Source organism: Nesoenas mayeri, assembly GCF_963082525.1.
Source record: "Nesoenas mayeri genome assembly, chromosome: 1".
Classification (NCBI taxonomy): Eukaryota; Metazoa; Chordata; class Aves; order Columbiformes; family Columbidae; genus Nesoenas; species Nesoenas mayeri.
The window spans coordinates 39743528-39762680 of NC_137541.1; the positions used below are offsets into that span (position 1 = coordinate 39743528).

A 19153-nucleotide genomic window follows, 5' to 3' on the forward strand; every position below is an offset into this window, starting at 1 on the left:
CATGTTTCCAGTTCACTCACTGAATGTCTATACTGCAGGAGGTTCTTCTCTCTGTTTTGGGGCAGGGACAGATGCTGCCATGACCAGCAACACCACAGGGCTGGCTTTTTCTCCTTGCTCCAAGTGCTCTGTAGCCAAAGCGTTTCTGCTGCAGGTTAAACAGGTCTGAGGCCAAATTGTATGAGGTTGAACAAGGCCAAGTGCTGGTTCCTGTTCTTGGGACACAACAACCGCATGCAATGCTACAGTCTCGGGGAAGAGTGGCTGGAAAGCTGCCCGGCGGGAAAGGACCTGGAGGTTGTTGATCAACAGCCGGCTGAACATATGAGCCATCAGTGTGCCCAGGTGGCAGAAAAGGCTAACAGCATCCTAGCATGTATCAGAAATACTGTGGTCAGCAGGACTAGGGAAGTGATTGTCTCTCTGTACTCAGCACTAGTGAGGCCCCCACCTCAAATACGGTGTTCAGTTTTGGGCCCTCACTACAAGAAAGACATTGAGATGCTGGAGAGAGTTCGGAGAAAGGGATTGAAGCTGATTAAGAGTCTAGAGAAAAAAATCTTATGAGGAATGGCTGAGAGACCTGGGGCTGTTTAGCCTGGAGAAAAGGAGGCTGAGGGGAGACCTGATTGCTGTCTACAACTACCTGAAAGGAGGCTGTAGCATGGTGGATGTTGGTCTCGTCTCCTATGTAACAAGTGACAGGGCAAGAGGAAATGGCCTCAAGTTGTGCCAGGGGAGGTTTAGATTGGATATTAGGAAAAAATTCTTCATGGAAGGGGTTGTCAAGCACTGGAACAGGCTGCCCAGGCAAGAGGTTGAGTCACACCTGGAGGTGTTTAAAAGACGTGTAAATGAGGTATTTAGGGACATGGTTTAGAGGTGGACTTGACAGTACTAGGTTAACAGTTGGACTCATGATTTTAAAGGTCGTTTTCAACCAAAATGATTCTGTGAGATACTCAAGACCTGAATAGGCACAAGATACACCCTAGAAGTAGTTTGAAGATAGCAACCGAAAAGATTGAGGGATTGTCATGCTTGTAAAGCTTATCTATTTTCTGTGCTGTTAGGAGCATCAGCTGCTGGGGAGCTCTTTGTGCCTGGTGTACTCTTACCCTTCAGTTGATGATGAAGGAGGAAAAGGAGAGGGAACCCCGAAGTATTGTTTTGTGTTGCTCTGTTGAATTTTTGTCAATTATAAAAAGCAGAGATTGAGACTGATGCCAAGAACATTAAGTGGTACCCAGTTTTCCAGGTGCAAGCTATTTACAGCTCCAATACAGTGTACCTTGCATCTGCAATTTCTCATTAAGGCATTGAGCCCAAAAGCTTTGCCTGTGTCCCATCACTCTTTTCTAACATTATCTGGCATTATCCATAGTGATGTTATAAAGCGCTACCACACCACATGTAGCTCCCAGGATCACCTGCACGTTTCCTTAACTGTCCTGTAACTTGTGGCTTTCAGTGCTGGCTCCATCCCAGATGGTTTGGGGTGGATGATGGTTTTCCCCTGGTGTGTTCTGGTGACACATGTCCTCCCTGAGCCTCTCTCCATCCCAGAATTGCCCTGTCCATTCAAAGACATGGCGAGGGGTCAGTTGATATGTGGTGGCTGCCTTCAGGCAACATATGGATGGGCCCTTTTTGGGATGTGGAGGGACAAGGGGGTGACTCATAAGCAAAGCAAAGTGTTGCTGTCAGAGGCAGGCACCAGCTATAGAACCAGGAAAAATATAATTAAGCTAGATAAGGATCTTGATGCCATAGGATAGTGCTGAAGCCAAGAGCTTCATAGGGCTTCTACAAGGACGAAACAGTTATGTGGATAATGAGAATGGCCCATAGTTAAAGGAGTCAGGAAACATTTCTCCTTTGCTGTTTTTCCTTTATCAAAAGAGTGCTGTGACCCCTTTATCCCTAAGGGCTTGAATCAACTGTGAACTGTCACTGTTAGTGAAAAACCTCGCTTTGGGGGCAAGTTATTACACAGTGGATTGCTGTGGGTTTTCGGGTTCCTTTCTCTGAAGCATCTTGTGAATAGCCAAAAGAGAGGAGCTGAGCCTGGTCAAAAATGTCTGGCTTTCCTTTCAGTTTCCAAACCTGTCAGAGGCACAGACTTTGCTGGGAAAGGTGTTGGCAGTGGGGCTGTGGGAAGGGACAGCAGCAGTGAGGAACGGCCGGGACAGGGGCAGAGAGCATGTGTGTGGGCTTGCTTGTAATTAGGAGATTTGAACTTCAAAATAAGTTAATTAGTAATGAAACTTCAGACTGAAGGATGCAGATTGTGAAGACTGGCTTTGTTAGTAGCTGAAATTAATTACAAGCTCAGGCATGGGGAAAAGGAGGGGGTGAAGGATGCGGGGAGGCATCACCGAAAGAAAGATGATAAACCTGGCTGCAGGCTGTTGCCGTGGTGATGAGAGGCAGTTACTGTGGTTGACAGCGGTGACACATTGAAGGCAGCAGGTACTTCTAATTACCCCCTCCACCGACCCAAGCAGCCAGCAACCCCTCCTGTCTCAGGGTAGGAGATGCTCCAGTTTTCTCCTCGCACTTTCTTCCTCTCCGCCGCGGGTTGGATGTGCCTTTTCAGGGTTGCCACCTGCTCTGAAAGGAAAACCGTGGGGTGGCAAGAGGAAAGCTTTTCCTAATGTCACTTTAATAGCATGGGAGCAGCCAACGATTCAACAGCATCCTTGGGAAGCCTGGACAAAGCTGGCAAACTTTGAGAGCTCATATCCAAGAAATAAAACAAAGCAAAACAGGAGGAGAAACCATATGCAGCTGACCACAGCTTTTTGAGCAAGGAGATCATGGCCTTGCACATCTGGCCCAAATTGCAATGTTTTTTGGGAGTGCTTGCCACAGCTGACCAGGTCTTGTGCTTTGGGGTCTCAGTGGCTACCCAAAGGCACCCTGCAATGGTCTGTGTGGGCTGAGGGGCCACTGCAAGGAGAGTGAGAGGAGTGAAGGGAGCCACGGGAGCATCCTGACTGCCCACATATTGCTGCTGCTGAAGCATGTGCACAAAAGCGTATACAATAACCCCCTGATTTGGAGAGTAGTGCTCCCTGCCTCTGGGTCTCTTGTGTCATGCTTTTCTGAATACTGAAGAAAAAACCCTCACTTTTAAAACAATTTCCATTTTTCAATTTTTGCATATTAATTTTATCCAGGGCTAATCTAAGCACTGGCTTTGTCCATACCTTTCCTGACTCCCTTATGCAGTGACTTTTGCAGTTGTTTGGCTCAGAACACATCAAAACTCTTTTGGCCTCTCGAAGAGCATCATTCAGCACTGATCTCTCTGTCAGGCCTTCACTGCTGCTGCCTTTCCAGTAGCTGTCAAAGCACTTGCTGCAAAATGGAGAGGCTGAGAGGGCTGGGAGTGCTCAACCTGGAGAAGAGAAGGCTCAGAGGGATCTCATCCATGTGTGTAAATACCTGATGGGAGAGGCAAAGGAGGCAGACTGCTCAGTGATGCCCAGTGACAGGGTAAGAAGCAATGGGCACAGCCTGAAACATGAGATATCCCATTTAAACATAAGAAAACACTTTTTCACTGTGTAGATAGTCAAATGCTGGAACAGGTTGCCCATACAGAGTCTGGTACCTCCATCCTCGGAGATATTCAAAACCCAACTGGACGTGACCCTGAGCAATCAGCCGTAGTTGATGCTACCTCGAGCAGAAGGCTTGGGCCAGATGACCTCCAGAGGCCTCCTCCAACCTCAGCCATTCTGCATTTCTGTAACTCTGTGAAAGATTAGCCAAACAGATCTTGGAAAGTCCAGAAGAGAATAGCAGTCTTACCCCAAAAGCCTATGTGAGCTAATGAGAACCTCTCCAATTGTTTTCCCAGGCTTTGGATCAGATAATTAAAGACACGTCTAAGAGACTGAAAGGTGGAATTTTGGAGTTGTGTTGTGCAGACCTCTGAGGGCAAATGTTTTATTTGTGCCCTTTTGGTGTATTTCTTTCAGAAAAGGCCTCTGGTTTTGAAGCCTATGTTGAGGGTGGGCTCCATGTGTGTTACTTGGCACAGCACTTGGGATTAACTTAGTGAGGGGTAGTGGTAACACATTCTTGAAATCACCTCATGGCATGATTGGCACAGCAGAGCCGGTGCCCTGCTCTTGTCTGATTTTTGCAACTGAAGGTAGCTTACTGAAAACCAGGTGGGGGAGAAGAGAAAGAATTAATATTCTTCTAGATCAGATTGTGAGGGTTAGTCATGAATCACTGACAGAGAAGGAGAACGGAAGAGTTGCTCAGAATGAGCCGTAGATGTTGAGTGTCTTTCAGAAGTGACCAGAGATACAGGCCACTGTTTTGGATTCACTTCTGCAGGGACTGAAAATGGCTGCACTCAGGAGGTTGCATTTTAAATGGATAATTCCTGGGCTCTGTTATTTGAAAATATTTTTAAAATATCTGAAAATGAGAACTGAGCAGATATGTTTGTGAAGTATGTTAAAATACCCAGGAATGATGGTTCTCCCAGAGGCTGGAGGTCCACTCTCATTAGATCTACGTCTCTGCTTTGTAGTGCGAATGACCACTGGAAAGATATTCTAGAAACATGTCCACTTTTAGAACTAAAATACTGTAAATGAGTTCTTGGATAAGTGTGTATCAGGTCTTAAGACTCCTTCAGGAGGAGAGGGATGATGAAGACAAGGCAGGTACAGGGTGTGGAATGCAAAGAGAAGGTCATGCAAATACACCATTTTTATCCTTTTCTGTAATATGTAAATGAAGTGGTGCTTGATGAAATTAAAAGGCAACAAATTAAAAATAAATAGGAGGAAACAATTTTTAATATAAAATATAATTAGCCAATGTAGCTCATGGCTGACAACTATTATTGAAGCAGATATTTTAGTAAGATTATCAACAATAGGATTTAAATGAATAAGCAAAGCATCTGCAGGGACACCAGTGTAGCTGGGAAAACAATTATAAGGGCTATCAATCCTCATGCTTTAGGGCATAAACACATCACCAGCTGGGGTCAGAAACGCGACTTTCCCCCCATGGTTACTGAATAACTTAATTAGGCATGTGGTAGAGTTTTATCCAGCATTGGTCACAGCTGGAAGCAGAATAACAGATTAGATGGACCATTGACCTGTTCCAATATGGCAACTCTTTATCTCCAAGTTCCTCTCTTAGAAGAGAAGAGGGAGACTTCTAGCCTTGTGTTGTACCCCCTTCCCAGAAGAGTGATAATCATTAGGCTTCCACAGAGATCTGGCTGTCCATTTTGATTTAGATCCCTAGATCATGGAGATCTCTATGTCTGAGTATAGGCCACCATGGAAAGTCTCTTCCGTGTATTTGGAAGGTTCAATAAACCAACAAGGGATGAGACTCAGCAAACCAAAAGGAGAGGAGTTTAACATATGTTTAACAACAGTTTGACTTGTGTATGGTTAGGCTTTTGTGGTACTTCTACTTTCAAAAGAGTTTTGGCTTAATTAAGGAGTGGAGTAGTGAGGAAGTGAAAGGGAAAAACTTAGGAGTGTAATAAATCAGCCTACCAGCAGTTATTTCCCTTAATCTTCCTGTTTTGTCACCTTAAGCCTAGCGCAAGCTTATCTCAGCCATGATGCTTTCACAGAAGTTTTCCTTGACTCTTTTCCACCTGGTTTGAGTGTGTCAGCATGATGGTGATTTTGTTAAACTGCGTTACCCTGGGGATGTACCAGCCATGTGAGGATATGGACTGCCTTTCCGACCGGTGTAAAATCTTGCAGGTAAGTCGACTTCCTTTCTGTTGTGATGGTGCCTCAGTCCAAGTCACAAATTTTCACGCATGCTTTCCTTCAGCCTGTGGGCAACATCTTCCCAGGTGGGTTGGCAAGAATGTCCCTGGTAGTAAGTGATCCTATTGTAAAATGGCAAGAGCTTGCTTTGAGGAAGGGAATGGGGCAAAAGAGAGATAATAAATGAAGTCCACTTGTGACCATGTGATACACAACAGTTACTAACCTTCCGGATCCTATGCAGAAGCAGCAGGGGTTTCCTGATATAGACAGCTACAAGGTACACAGCTCAGAGATAAGCTAGGGAGAAATAAGTAAGATTAGAGCATCCAGGTAGGAAAGAATAGCAACTCCCAGTACATCCAGTACTCTGCAGAGGAGCAAGGGTACTGCTGTGGCATTCAGGCTGCTCAAAGGCCATGGGTGCATCCAGCCTATGGTTGTGCAAGCCGTGCTTGCTGCTACCCCAAAGAGAAAGCACCAGCAAAGGTTGTCATCTGTAGTGCTGCTGAGGCTGCAGCTTTCAGATATCTGAAGCCTCCATCTGTGATTGGTGTGTGCTGTCCAAGCTGTGTGTGAAGCTGTACTGTGTCCTCAGCTGAGCCATTTGCAGTGAGGTGATGAGGAATCCTTCCTGGGAGACCTTGGGAGGATGGTGTTTCCCTGGCTAGGTGTTGACCTGCTGGTGCTGAGCCAACATCTCCTTTCAAGTCCATGTAAGCAGCCTCTGAGTCTACATCAATTAACAAACAACAACAAAAAACCCACCACAAACTATGAAAGCCCCTTGCTTATTCGAGCATCAGGAAGCTGTGATGCCAGGGCTGTATGCAAGAAGCTTTTCCAGTCCCACGTCTAACTATTTTTCATAAGTATGGAGATTTGGATTTATTTCATGTTCTGTATTTTAAAGTCCAAGGCTGAGAATGCTTATCAAACGTGCTCTTGGGTTTCTGTTTGGCAGGTATTTGATGATTTCATCTTCATCTTCTTTGCCATGGAAATGGTCTTAAAGATGGTGGCCCTGGGGATCTTTGGCAAGAAGTGTTACCTCGGAGATACCTGGAACCGCCTGGATTTCTTCATTGTTATGGCTGGGTAGGTCAATAGTTTTCTGAGTTTATTTGTTCTGCGTTTGCTAGAGTTTTGCACAGAACAGAGATGGTGTAACTGAGGTGAATGTTATCACTCTGGTGCTACTCCAGTACATCTGCTGAACTGGAATCAGATACACTGGGATTAGCAGCCACAGTAGACTAGGTATCTTAGCTCCCCAGCTGATGTGCAGCCATCTGTCTCACATGACTTCAGTAGAGGGTGTTGATTTGTACCAGCTGAAGAGCTAGACCAGAAACTTGTTTTTAAAATGTCTAAGTGGAAGAGGTGTAACCTTTACCAGAACCAAGCCAGCTTCTCTGTTTCCAGCAGCAGCATTTCAAAGGTAAGAATGTCATTTTTGTTACTCTGGGCTTTTTTTCTTTGTATGGCACTGGCCTTACCCACAGTACTATTGGGACAAGTTGACATTTGGCTGTTTTTTACAACAAAGTTGCTATGGTGAAGCTCTGATTTCTCCTCTGCATGTATGAAGTGGAAAGCCTACCAGGATTTGCCTATTGAATCACAGCAAAATGTCCATCTCTGATACCAGTGGGCATATGCTTTTTTGGAATTTGTCCATTTTCAATTAAATGTAATATTGCTATTCTCACAGCAAACAAGTAAATGTTTTTTCAGAGAGAAATCCCTTTTTTTTCTTCTTTCTCTCAGCAAGGAATTACCTGCATTTGCTGTCACCTGGCAGTGCAGGTATTACGGACTGAGGCAGCAGTGAGTTTGAGCTCACTTTGTAGAGTTTTCTCTTGTGGTACGGAGCAGCACCATCTTTATATTTGCTTTTGATACAGTTCTTCTACAGCAAGACTTGAAAGTTATTCCCTCTGGATGGGCATATAATTGTTTGCTTTTGTGGGGAGCAGAGAATTTTCAGATTCAGTTCAGGTGTAGAAGTTTGAAGGCTCATTCTCAGCCAGTTTGTGCATGAAAGGAGGACAGGCAGATAGATGAAAAATGTACCTTTTTCTGAATTAACACACCATGTGTGAGATGGGAAGACCTTTCTTGTGACTGAGCCTGCTCTGATGAGCATCTGATTTAAAATGGCCCAGCACAGAGACTGTGGATTCATCTGGAAAGGCTAAGTTAAAGCACCTGGTGCATGGTGGTGAGAAAAGTCAGATCATTGCATATTCTTAACTGCTGGCAAAATTGCCAGTGACTGGATGCATGTGAAGCAAGAACAGACCACAGAAGCCTTTGAGGAGGAAAGGGAAGAACAGGTGTGTTTGCAAGAGGGACCTTGGGGCTCATGGTGCCCCTCTGTGTGGGTGATGTGTTGCGATAGGCTGGGAGGAAGGCTCTGCTCCAGGTGGGCACACGATTGCTGGCTTAGGGGATAAAAGGCTTGGGAGCTGGGAGATCTTGCTCTGCCTGGTGTCCCTGCAAGCATGATATGTGAGTGGTGTAACTGAAGAAATGAAGAAATCAGAGGGGCAAAGCTAAATAAAAGAGGGTAAGCTCAAGTGCCTACTCCCTGCAGGAAACAAGTGAAATCCATGCTGCCTAGGTGAGAGATGAGTAAACCCCGTTTATGTGTTTCCCTCTGTTGCCATTGCTGGCAGAAATTCAAGGAGAGTCTTTTGTGTATTGATAGCAATACTAGGAAAAAAGCTCATGTCTGAACTCCTTTCAATGCCAAGGAGTCTTAGAATCAACTCCTTAGATATAAAATAATCAGTTTGAAGGATTTTTCATTTCAGGTCCAAAACTGAAAGAAATTTGTTTCCTGATTTCTATACAACCGTCCTCATGAGGTGTCAGGCTGAAGTGATAGCAATCTCATTAGAATATCTTCTCTCAAAGGACTTCTGCTAAAGAAAGGTTTTTCCATTTAGTTATATAGAACTAATGACTATATAATGTATTTTGAGTTATAAAAGCTTGTGGTTATTAATTCATTATTCTTTGAAATGCATTAAAATTGTCTGCACTGTTTTAAATTAAATCTAAACTCGAACTTGCCCTTACATACAGACTGTAGGCTTTTATTTAACCTCATATTTAAGCCCCAAGTTTTACCCTGACTAGTCCCACATCTGGATTCAGCTTGCTATGGGTCCAGATGCTGCCTTAGTCTTCTGACTAAGAGAAGACAACCTGCATTAGGTGTTGCATGTTTTTTTCCATGCCAGTGAGTTAGATATTGATCAGAGGCTAATCAGTTTTCTCTAAGGGCCTTCTTCTTTTCATGGTCCTGGACTCCAATTGCCTGAAAGGAAGGCCATAAATTTGGCTCTCAAGAACAAGTCCATGGTGTTGGGAAGTAATGCACTGCCTAGAAGGACATGCTGCTTCTCTCAGCTTCAAGAATACGGACTGTACTCCCCAGCCCCTTCTCTTCACTTCTCCCTTCCCAAATAAACACCAATGAGGCAGCGAAGGCTGGAATAAACTATAGCATGGAAAAACAAAGTACAGGCAAAAGACCATTTTGTCAGGTATTCCTGGGCCACTGAGATAGCCCCATCTGGCTAGCTAGCTGCATGACAGCATGTTTTCTCGATGAGGGTAATGACTATGATATTGCCCCAGATGGTGTTTTGGTTATGTGAACTATGTATTCAGGCATTCATTTGTAGTTTTCTCCTTGCTTCCTTGGAAAGCCAGAAGCTATAGTTTTAGTTAGCTGAATTCCCTTGTGTGCCCCTGCCCTGCTTGCCCCTGCTCCCCACGCAACCCAGCAGCTCAAGGAGGAAGACTCCATTGTCACTAAAAATGTTCAGTTTCCATGGTGATAGGAGCTGACATCACCAGAACTTTCTCCCCTCTTGCACACGCCCTCCGCCAACCATCTTCAACATGTTTTTTTCAGAAAGGATTAGAAAAAAACCCCAAACAATAGTCCTAAGTCAATGCTCTCCTTTGTTTCCCTCAGAGCTCCTAAACCCGAACAACATAATTTGGGTGGAAAAGTGCCGATGCCCTTGTGTGCATAAGCAACCAGTGTTGCAGATTCAGTTTGCCAGTGCTCCAGTTCCCAACTACTCGATGGCAACAGGAGGTTGCAGGTTCCCAGACATTTCAAGCAGACTGCGGTCATCACCAGCTGTCCTGGCGGGTCTCCCTCTTCCCCTGAATTTGTGATTAGGTTTTGTCTGTTGTCATTTGTTTCCCGTGGCAATGCGTGCCTTTGGAGAACTCCATTTGATAGAACTTCGAAGGGCAGCTTCCTAAAGTTGAGAGCCTACTAAGTTTTGAAAGCTGAGAATGTGAACATTAATCAAGTCGGAAATTCAGGCCAGTGTCTCTACATGCATGAATTTAGGAGAAAAGTCACATTTCTGGGCTAGTGCTCAACAGCTTTTAAAGTCAGGCATTTCTCTGGCAAAAGAAGAGAGAGCAATTTTTCCTGTTCATTCTACTCTGTGAAGCAGTTGTGTTCACGTGCGGTTGGAGATGATGCCACTGTCCCTCTGGGAAGGGAGGCATCCCTTTCCATTACTCTGTCCTGAGAGTCCCCCTGCGAGGACTGAATTCATGCAACTTGCCTGGCCTTGTGGATGTTAATTCCACTGAGGGTGTGTTTGTTCTGCCTCTCTTGAGCCAAGTGCTGCAATTAACAATCTGTGGTGGGAATTGTGTCTGTCTCTGCCCTCTTCTGTGGCATCCCCACCACATGTTCTGATGTGCAGTTGACTTGTGTAGATAGGTGTGTAGGTTAAGGGGGAGAGGGCTTCACTACATGGCCATGGGGATGATTGTGATGACAAGTGTGTGCCCAGAAGATGTCCAAAACTTTTCCTTAATTGCTTGCAGCTTGGATTCTTGTGGCTGAGGAGAGGCTGGTGTCTTTAAGAGAATGCCCTATCTTTGTCTTCATTGATCATCATGCTGGCCCTTGCTGTGTAGATATCATAAACTGTGATAAATCCCATCCTAACCTTGCCTTTGATGAGAGGAATGGCATGACTTTTTATATTTTGGTATTTTAGGATGCACTTGCAGTGTTTGTTTGGTTTTTTTTAACAGCTTTTAAAAATGGTGGACATCAGAACAAGACACTACCATGCATAGTTGCTTTAATGCCTTCTGTGGTAATACATTCTCTATTCCAGCCTGAAATTTCCCTGTTCCTCCAGCCAAGGGTTGCAGTAACCCAGCTAATCAATCACTGTATCTCCCTATCAATTCATTCAGCTGCTTTCTCCATTGGCTCCGAGCGTGGTGGTTTTATTATTTTCTTTTCTTTCTCTCCTCTGTCTCCTCTTCTGAAGACACAAAATCTCTTCCTGTTAGTAGGAACCAACAAACTTTGTTCCTGGATATTTGCTGTTACATTTGCTCATACTGGAATATATATTATTTGCATTTCTGAAGCAGTTCATCCTGTTCTATACTGCTGACTTGTCCTCTTCATTTCATTTTCTGTTCTCCCCAAAATATGCTTCAACTGCAAAATCTATCAGTGTTTTGTTTTTTGGGTTTTTTTTAAATTTTTCTCCCAGGTTGTAATAAATAAATATAGAACAGAATGGCAAGAATTATGCATGACAGAGAAGTACATCTGCTCACGAATGAGTCCCCATACTATTGCACATGAAGTTTATTACTTAGCCAGTTTTTATCTAGCTAATGTATGTCATGATGTTTTCACATCATTCCAGCCATATCAGTATAATTACTTGTGTGAGCCAGACTTGTAATCTCATAAGAAATTATAGCACATTAGTTTGATGATGTGTATTTTTTCCTAAACCTGTGTTGATTATGGTTAATTTTATTATCCACCTTTAATCTGTAATCTATCAAAGCCGCATATTGGCTATTTCATTACTGTACTGTGATCACCATCAGTCCAGTCAGCCTCCTCGGATCAGAGTTTCTAAAGCACTGGCACAACATCAGAATTTCTCTGACCCTTGGATGCTTTCCCAGTTTTCTGAGACTAATAACAAGTCATCAGTACCGGTCCAGATCTTTTCTGGCCATCTCTTTTAAAACTCTTGGACATAAATTGTCCAGGCCTGCTTGTCTTAGAATATCCCTGTTTTGGTAGGCACAGGCTAAAATACTTGATCACAGCTGAAGCTGAAACTAGCTCATTATCATCTATGGTAGACATACATCATCTGACCTTCCCCATAGAACTTTTTTTAATTGAAGTTTTCTGCCTTTTTACACTGTTCGTGACAATTCTGTTTTCTGTTCCAGTGATTAACTTGTACCATTTTATGTGCTTGTTCAATTCTCTTACAGATTTTCTAGAATTTCCATCTCCTCATTTATATTCATTGGTATCAACTACCCCTCTCTTGCTATTACATTGCTGCTTTTGCTTTCATTTATGTTGTACTGTCTTTTTAGCGCATTCAGCTTTCTTGTTTCTATTAAAGATTCTTGGATACCTGATAAATATTCCTAAACACCACTTGATTGTAATCCCCAGTTCATTAATTAAAGGCTTTATCCTGACTGGTTCGGTGCATGGCTGTTTCTCTGTGTTTTCAGCTTCATGAATGTGGCCTCTCTAATCCACCAGGTACGTCTAGTACTGTTGAAGACCTTAGTTGATTTGTACATAATACATGTAATCAAGTAGTCCTTGTGTCAAGTTGTAAATACGGGGAAACTGTAAGAAGATTTAGGTGTTCTCAACACACGTGGCCCAAATTCAACTCTTTCAGATGGATAAGGGGAAGGATTTTCTGCTGTGAATTACAGACCAATAACAAGGGAGCTAGCTGGCCTGTTTTCCAATATGATGTGGACATACCTAATCTCATTCGTAGGATCACAGGATATTTCGGATTGGAAGGGACCTTGTGAAGTTTCCAGTCTAATTCTTTCACTCAAACTCAGGCTCCTCAGAGTTGTCCAGTCAGGTCTTGAAAACCTCCTCAGATGGAGACTACACCACCTCGCTGGACCCCAGCCCCACTGTAGCAAGTCTGGACCTCCTTTCCAGCTTGGATTTATGCCTGTTGAGTCTTGTTCTGCTTTGCACCTCTGTAAAGAACCTGGCTCCAGCTTCTTAGTGACCTCTTTGTAGGTACCAAGGAGCTGCTGCTAGGTCTCACCAAAATCACCTCCTCTCCAGGTTGAACAAGCCCCCATCCCTCAGCCTCTCCTCACAGGGTAAGTGCTTCAGGCCACTGAGCATCCTGGTGGCTCTCCACTGAACTTACTCCAATTTATCAATGTCTTTTGTGTACTGGGGGCTCAAACCTGAATTTGTTATAGTGGCCTAACCATGCAAACTGAAGGGGATTAATCCCTTCCTTCATCTAAGGGTTACACTCCTGTTGGTGCAGCTTGGTGTGCCATTGGCCTTTCTGGCATGGACTGTGTGTCACTTGCTGTCCCTCAGGGTCCACAGGTCGTTTTCAGCAGAGCCATTACCCAACCAGTACTGAGGCAGTGGGTCTGTCCAGCCCAGGTGCAGGACCTTCTATTTGTCTGTTGAATTTTGTGAGACTGCTGTCAGCCTATTCCTCTAGCCAGGAGGAATTCTCTATAAGGCAGAAAATTAATCTGTAAGTGTTCATTTCCAAATTGTCATTGATTCCATACTAGAAAATGCCATTTTTGCCAATGTGCTGCTCCCCCTCCCTTTCTGTCCACTTGAGTCTCCCTAGCAAGGTTATAATCATTGATTTTAATATTCCTTTCATGCAGATCTTCCCACCAGGCTTTCTTAATGCCATTTAGGCTGTTCATGCTTGTAAAATGAACAATTTCTATTATTTTTATTACTCAGGCCCCTGGCACTGGTGAATAGACGATACCATTTTTCTCCTCTTTACATCTTTTAGTGCCTTGATTAGTTTTGTTCTTGATATAGGGGCTCTGTAAGAATTAACTTTTTTCCTAATTTCATCACTTTTTCCCTTTGGTCTTTCATTTAACAATCTCCTGACTGGTCTATCAGTTCCCTAAAAGCTAATTCTTCGTCTAATGAAATACTGGTTAAAGTTTCTCCTTCTCCAGGGGTAGCCCAGTGATCTGCAAGTCTCCTGCCCTATGTGGCTGGCCAAGCCAGCAGTTTCTTACCAGATTCCTCTATCATCTCCTTTGCTTGTTGGCCAGGATGGGCCACCAAGGAGCTCAGCTGAATATTTCTTGTCCATCTTCTTCAGAAATTACCTAGAACCCAATTGCTGTGCCGAAATCTTCATTTCTTTTCCAAAGCATCCTTTCCTTTTGGGGTAGTTATGCAGCCTTTGGAGAGGGTCTTCTGGCATCTTCGTGCACCTGGTAGCCCCTTAGCTTGAGCAGAACATTTCTTCTTGCTCCTTGTGCGTTTTGGCTAGCTGCTTTTTCAGGAGTGCTTTATGCAGCTTCCACACTGGAAACCTGGAAAATATTACTCTCTGAGAACTGAGATTATTATTAATAGTAGTATTTGTGCCTTGTCTCGCTAGTAGTTATCAACTGTCCTTGATTTCTGTTCCCCTAATTCCTAAGCTATTTCTTCCATAAACTTGTGGTGGTGCTGCTGCCTGAATCCATCCATCCCTCCATCCATCCCTCCATCCATCCCTCCATCCATCCCTCCATCCATCCCTCCATCCATCCCTCCATCCATCCCTCCATCCATCCCTCCATCCATCCCTCCATCCATCCCTCCATCCATCCCTCCATCCATCCCTCCAAGCTTTTCTTACTCTGTTCTTGTCTGTGTGTCGGTGCATGTACCTCTGAATGCTGACTCTCTCCTTACTGGAAAGCCACCTGTTCATGCTTACGGCCCCAAATTTGTCCTCCAGGAACTTTCAGCCCAGGGAAGGGAGCTGGCAGCTCTCTAAAGAATGAGAGGTACCAGCCCCCTGCCTCAAATGCGCGCCTGCTTCCAGGAAGCAAAATCGGCACCGCATGATGCTCTTCCACGCTGGGAAGGTGCCTTCTATCCTAAAACACTCCAGTTGGCCTTAATCTCTCAAGACAGGGAAGTGTGTTTCCAGTCTTCCACTTTCTCTTTGCTTTTAATTAACTATGGTCCTTCAGGGACCTGGCCAGAATTTGCATAGTTATGACTTTAAAATCTCAGACCATTAAATACTTATTAGCTGCAGTGTAAACAGCAGAATGCTCAGAAAATCCTAGTTAGCTAATCTTTGATGCTGAAAGAAAGTTTCTATAAAATTATGGCAAGTTGAAGAAAATTGTAATAAATACCGCAATTAGGTGTTTCAAGCAGTGATCAGATAAAGATGGAAACCAACAAGCAGGAGGCTAAATAGCGTCTTAAGGAAAGGCAGAAATATCAGAACCACAGCCCTCCCCTCTGAACACACATTCACTTTTTCCTCCTTAATGATACTAATTATTTAATTTACTTTCTCCTAGTAAAACTATCCATAGATGTGGAACATATTGAAATGAAAGGAGTCATCAAAATGAAGTGAATCACACCAGAGAAGAATCAAAACAAGGAGACAGTGGTACCCTGCATGTGTCATGTGTAGTTCTCAATTACTGCCTCTGATTTTTCTGCCTCCCTACAAGCTCATTTCCTAACATGTGAAACTTTAGCTTTATTAAAAAAACAAAAGGATGACATCAACAGACTTGCAGGACCAAAATGCAGAATGCAGACACCTTGCCTTCCTCCCCACCGCCCGCCACTTTCCCTTAAGGGTTGAAATACAGAGTCCAGAGCCTGCGTTCAGACTCCTGATTCAAAAGTGAGGCCCCGTCGCTTGTCTTCACTCATCTGAGGCTGGCGAGTCCCTCTGGCTTTCTTATCACAGTGTGAAAACCTGCTTATGTCTTTTCGTATCATGTCTCCAAAACTATTAAGAAAGTCTGGCGTTTTCTCTTAGTACACAGTATGGAGAGAAATCTGAGTGTTCAGGGGTGTGAAATAATGACATGGCAGGCAGCAAGGGACCAGTCTCACAGGCTCTGGAAGCTTTCAGCAGCTTTTGCTTGCAGAGCAATTAAAAAAAATATATATATAAAAAATTGTGTTGGTTGCAAGTGGGGCACGACAGTTGCAGGTAATTTTTAAAGAATATTAAGCATCATAGCTGTGGATCTGACTGTGTAATTAGTAATTGATCTGTCACTCCCTGAAGAAATGTATTTTTACTAACAGAATTATAGCCTCTTTAATTGTTTGGGGTTTTTTTAATAAAAGGGAAAAAAGGATGTAATTTTTGTGGTCCTTGTTTTACTAGCAAGGGTTCTTTTTTTTCTTTATTTCTGTCTTTTAGCTTTTATGTCAGCAGAGAGTTGTCTTTTTGCAGTGTGATGAGCTCTAAAAGAGATAAGCAGGACTATTTAGCTGAGTACACTGTGGTTTGCAGAGCAATTTAGAGGCCGACTGTGTAACGTCTGGCCACATCCCGTATGATGTTATTCCATCTTTTCTATGGTAGGTGTTGAAAGGAGTTCGGCTCATTTTGAAGCCTGGCCCTGGAGGCACGGAACTCTGCAAAATATGTGCAAGTGCCTGTACGTCTTGCTCTTCAAATGTCTATCAAGCGAGCTGATAGCAGGATCAGGTCCAAATAACCTGCCAGTTGAGAGCCAGAGCATCCATGGAGACACCATTTTTAAGGAGAGTCTGTAGGTGACCGCAGCCCTGATGCAGCCTGGGGGGCTGCATGTGCTCAGCACACCGCATGGGGACCGGTGCCCTGTGCTGGCTGGAGCCCCTGCCCATCCCCATTGCACAGGTAAAGGTGGTTCCTTCTTGCAGCTGTGAGCAAATGGGAGCATGAGCCTCAACACAACTCTCTGAGCAGGGAAAAGGGGACACCTAGAAAGAGTTGTTAACTTCTACTATAGCCCTGGGGACCTTTGTTGGTACGTAAGTATGTGGTTTGCTCACAGCTGCAAGAAGGAACAACCTTTATCAGTGAAATGGGGATGGGCAGGGGCTTCAGCCATAGAGCAAAAGGGCTGGTGTGGTGCAGAAATCTTAAAAAATAGGTCCTGCCTGAGCACCCTGCAGTCCTGGGGCTGGCAAGCAGCCTGTTTGCATACGCTGTGTGTTTTTTCTCTCCCCTGGTGTGCACTCTGTAGCTGCAGACTGGGGGCGGAAGCGGTAGCCCTGTTCTCTTGCCCGGCATCTGGGCAGGGCTTGTCAGAACCTCCTGGCTCTGATTCTGACATCTCCAGATGGATTTGTGAGAGATGTATTCTCCCTATACTGATGCCTGCCTGCTTACAGCTCACTTTGTGTACAAGCTAGGGCACATCCAGCCTCACCAGGCCTGACAGGAGGTATCTTGAATGCCATACATGCCCCATGCTCTAGCTGTTCAGCTATGTGCTCTTCTTCCTGCCTCTTTGCCATTACTCCAACACTGATGATCTCCACTCTCCAGGCAGTTGTGGGTACCAATAAATGGATTTTGCTGGTTACCTTCTCTTTTTTGCACACCACAGATTCAGCTAAGAGAGCCTCTGGAGGGAGCCTGGCCAGCCCTGTTCTCCATGTCCCCTGCCCACTGCTACATCTCTGAGCACAGAGGGTCAGACTGGGTGGACCTAGAAATGCAAAGGCTTTTTAACTTCCTTTCATCAGAACAGCTCATGAATATAAGAGAGGAGATATGGGACCATTGGAGCACGTTGCCTAGTGAGAGGACCAGCTTTACTCCTTTGCATTGCAGCTGCAGTCTTTGAAGCCAGAGCAGAAGCAGTGAGACTTTCCTTTCATCCTGGTGTGTACTACAGAGTTGGGAAAATTTAAGGGTAAATCAGTGTCCCACCACCACCTCACAAAACTGCAGGTGGGAGATTTGAGCTGCGGGATCCTTCCCTTCCACACAGCTCACATATTAGGGGACACCTTGGCAAATGGAGAGACATCAGCTTCAACTTGTGTTGCCAATATCTGAGTTAAAAACTCAAATGGGAAGAACATATTTTCCTAATGACTCCCCTATTCTGGATCTTTGAAGTGGTAGAAATGCCAGTTTGTGGAATTTTATGGCCATATCGGGGAGCTGAGGACAGAAGGACATATTCTTGTACACAGAAGACATTGGTTAAATCACATCTAGTCATGCTATAGGTACACATCAGGCTTAGACCTCTGGTATAGCTGGGAAGCTGAAGAAATTTGGAGTAGAAAGAAACCTCTTCTGCCTCAGTCACTCCAGGTGCTCATAGATGCAAGGACCAAATAAAAATCCACAGGCAGGAAAATCTTCATTTTTCACACTAACAACAAGCCTGAAATTACAGCTAGGAAGTTCCAGCCATGAAGTTTCTGGCTTCAGTGCAAACCCCAAATTTATTTGACAAAGAAGTGTTAATTGATTAGACTGGAGTTAACTAGATTTCAATTGGAAACCCCTATCAGAGAAGGTGAATTAGACAGCTTTTGAATTTGACAAAAACATGTTGGCTTTGTGTCATAAGAAAAGTACTGTGTTGGTATTTTTCATTAATGCTTTCAGAATACACTTTAAATATTATTTTTGTCTGCTAATTTTCAGCAAATAGAAGTTCAAGAGCTAAGATTAGGAAAGTTAAGAGGCATTTAATAAAGGCCTAAGGACATGTAAATATGAAGAGGTAAATGGTAATGTTTGAACTGTTTTAATCATGGATTTTATCTAATCTAACTGGAAGGAAGCTGCTAGCCAGGCACAGCACAAGTACATTATCTTGGGTCACAGATACAGCAAGGTAAAGTCTGAATTTTCTGAACTTCTTAATGGTTTTCATATTCTTGCTATGTCTATTGTAAATAGTTTTTATTCCTCCGTCCTGCTGGTCAGTCCGCATCCCCCCTGATTCTTCAGGATGAACCCCATGGTGATGAACCCAGGTGCCCCTGTCCCATTTTCCACCATGTCAGCATTCTCACCATGCATCAGCCTTGAGCTGTATGGTGCAGGGACAGTGCATGTGTCAATCCCTTCTCTTTCCAGAAGAATTTCATGTGGAAAGTTTTGAAGAAGAAAATCTCTAGCGAGGGAAGAAGAATTACTGTATAAATTCAATTATCTTGACAGCTCAGTGCTCAAATTCCATCACAGATCAGGAGTTTCTCTCCGATTTAGCATAGTTCCAGCTTCCTAACCTGCCCCTGCACTCATCTACCCACGCCAGAGGCCGCAAAATACTTTAGTGGTGCCAGAAATGAGGTGACATTTCTCTTGGGAGAGATGTGTTCCCCCCCGTCCCATCACGATAAGGGGAAAGGACAGCGCATAACCAGCAGAGGCTTTTTTCCTCACATTCTGAGCTTTGTCTGCCTGTCCCTGCACCTTAAAGAAACTAAGGCTTTTACAAACAAAACCTGCTTCAAGCAGCCAAGAAAGAGAACTAAATGGAAGGTGATCAGGTGATGGGAGCTA

General features: G+C 44.1%; 1 protein-coding gene across 1 annotated transcript in view; it reads left to right on the top strand.

Annotated features, from left to right (window-relative positions):
* CACNA1I (calcium voltage-gated channel subunit alpha1 I) overlaps positions 1–19153 on the top strand; it is a gene marked incomplete at both ends in the record, with an annotated part of 155942 nt that overhangs the window by 63353 nt on the left and 73436 nt on the right. The window contains 2 exons of the mRNA XM_080353845.1: positions 5654–5765; positions 6739–6872. Coding sequence (XP_080209971.1) covers positions 5654–5765; positions 6739–6872 — 246 coding nt within the window. The remainder of the gene's footprint in view (positions 1–5653; positions 5766–6738; positions 6873–19153) is intronic.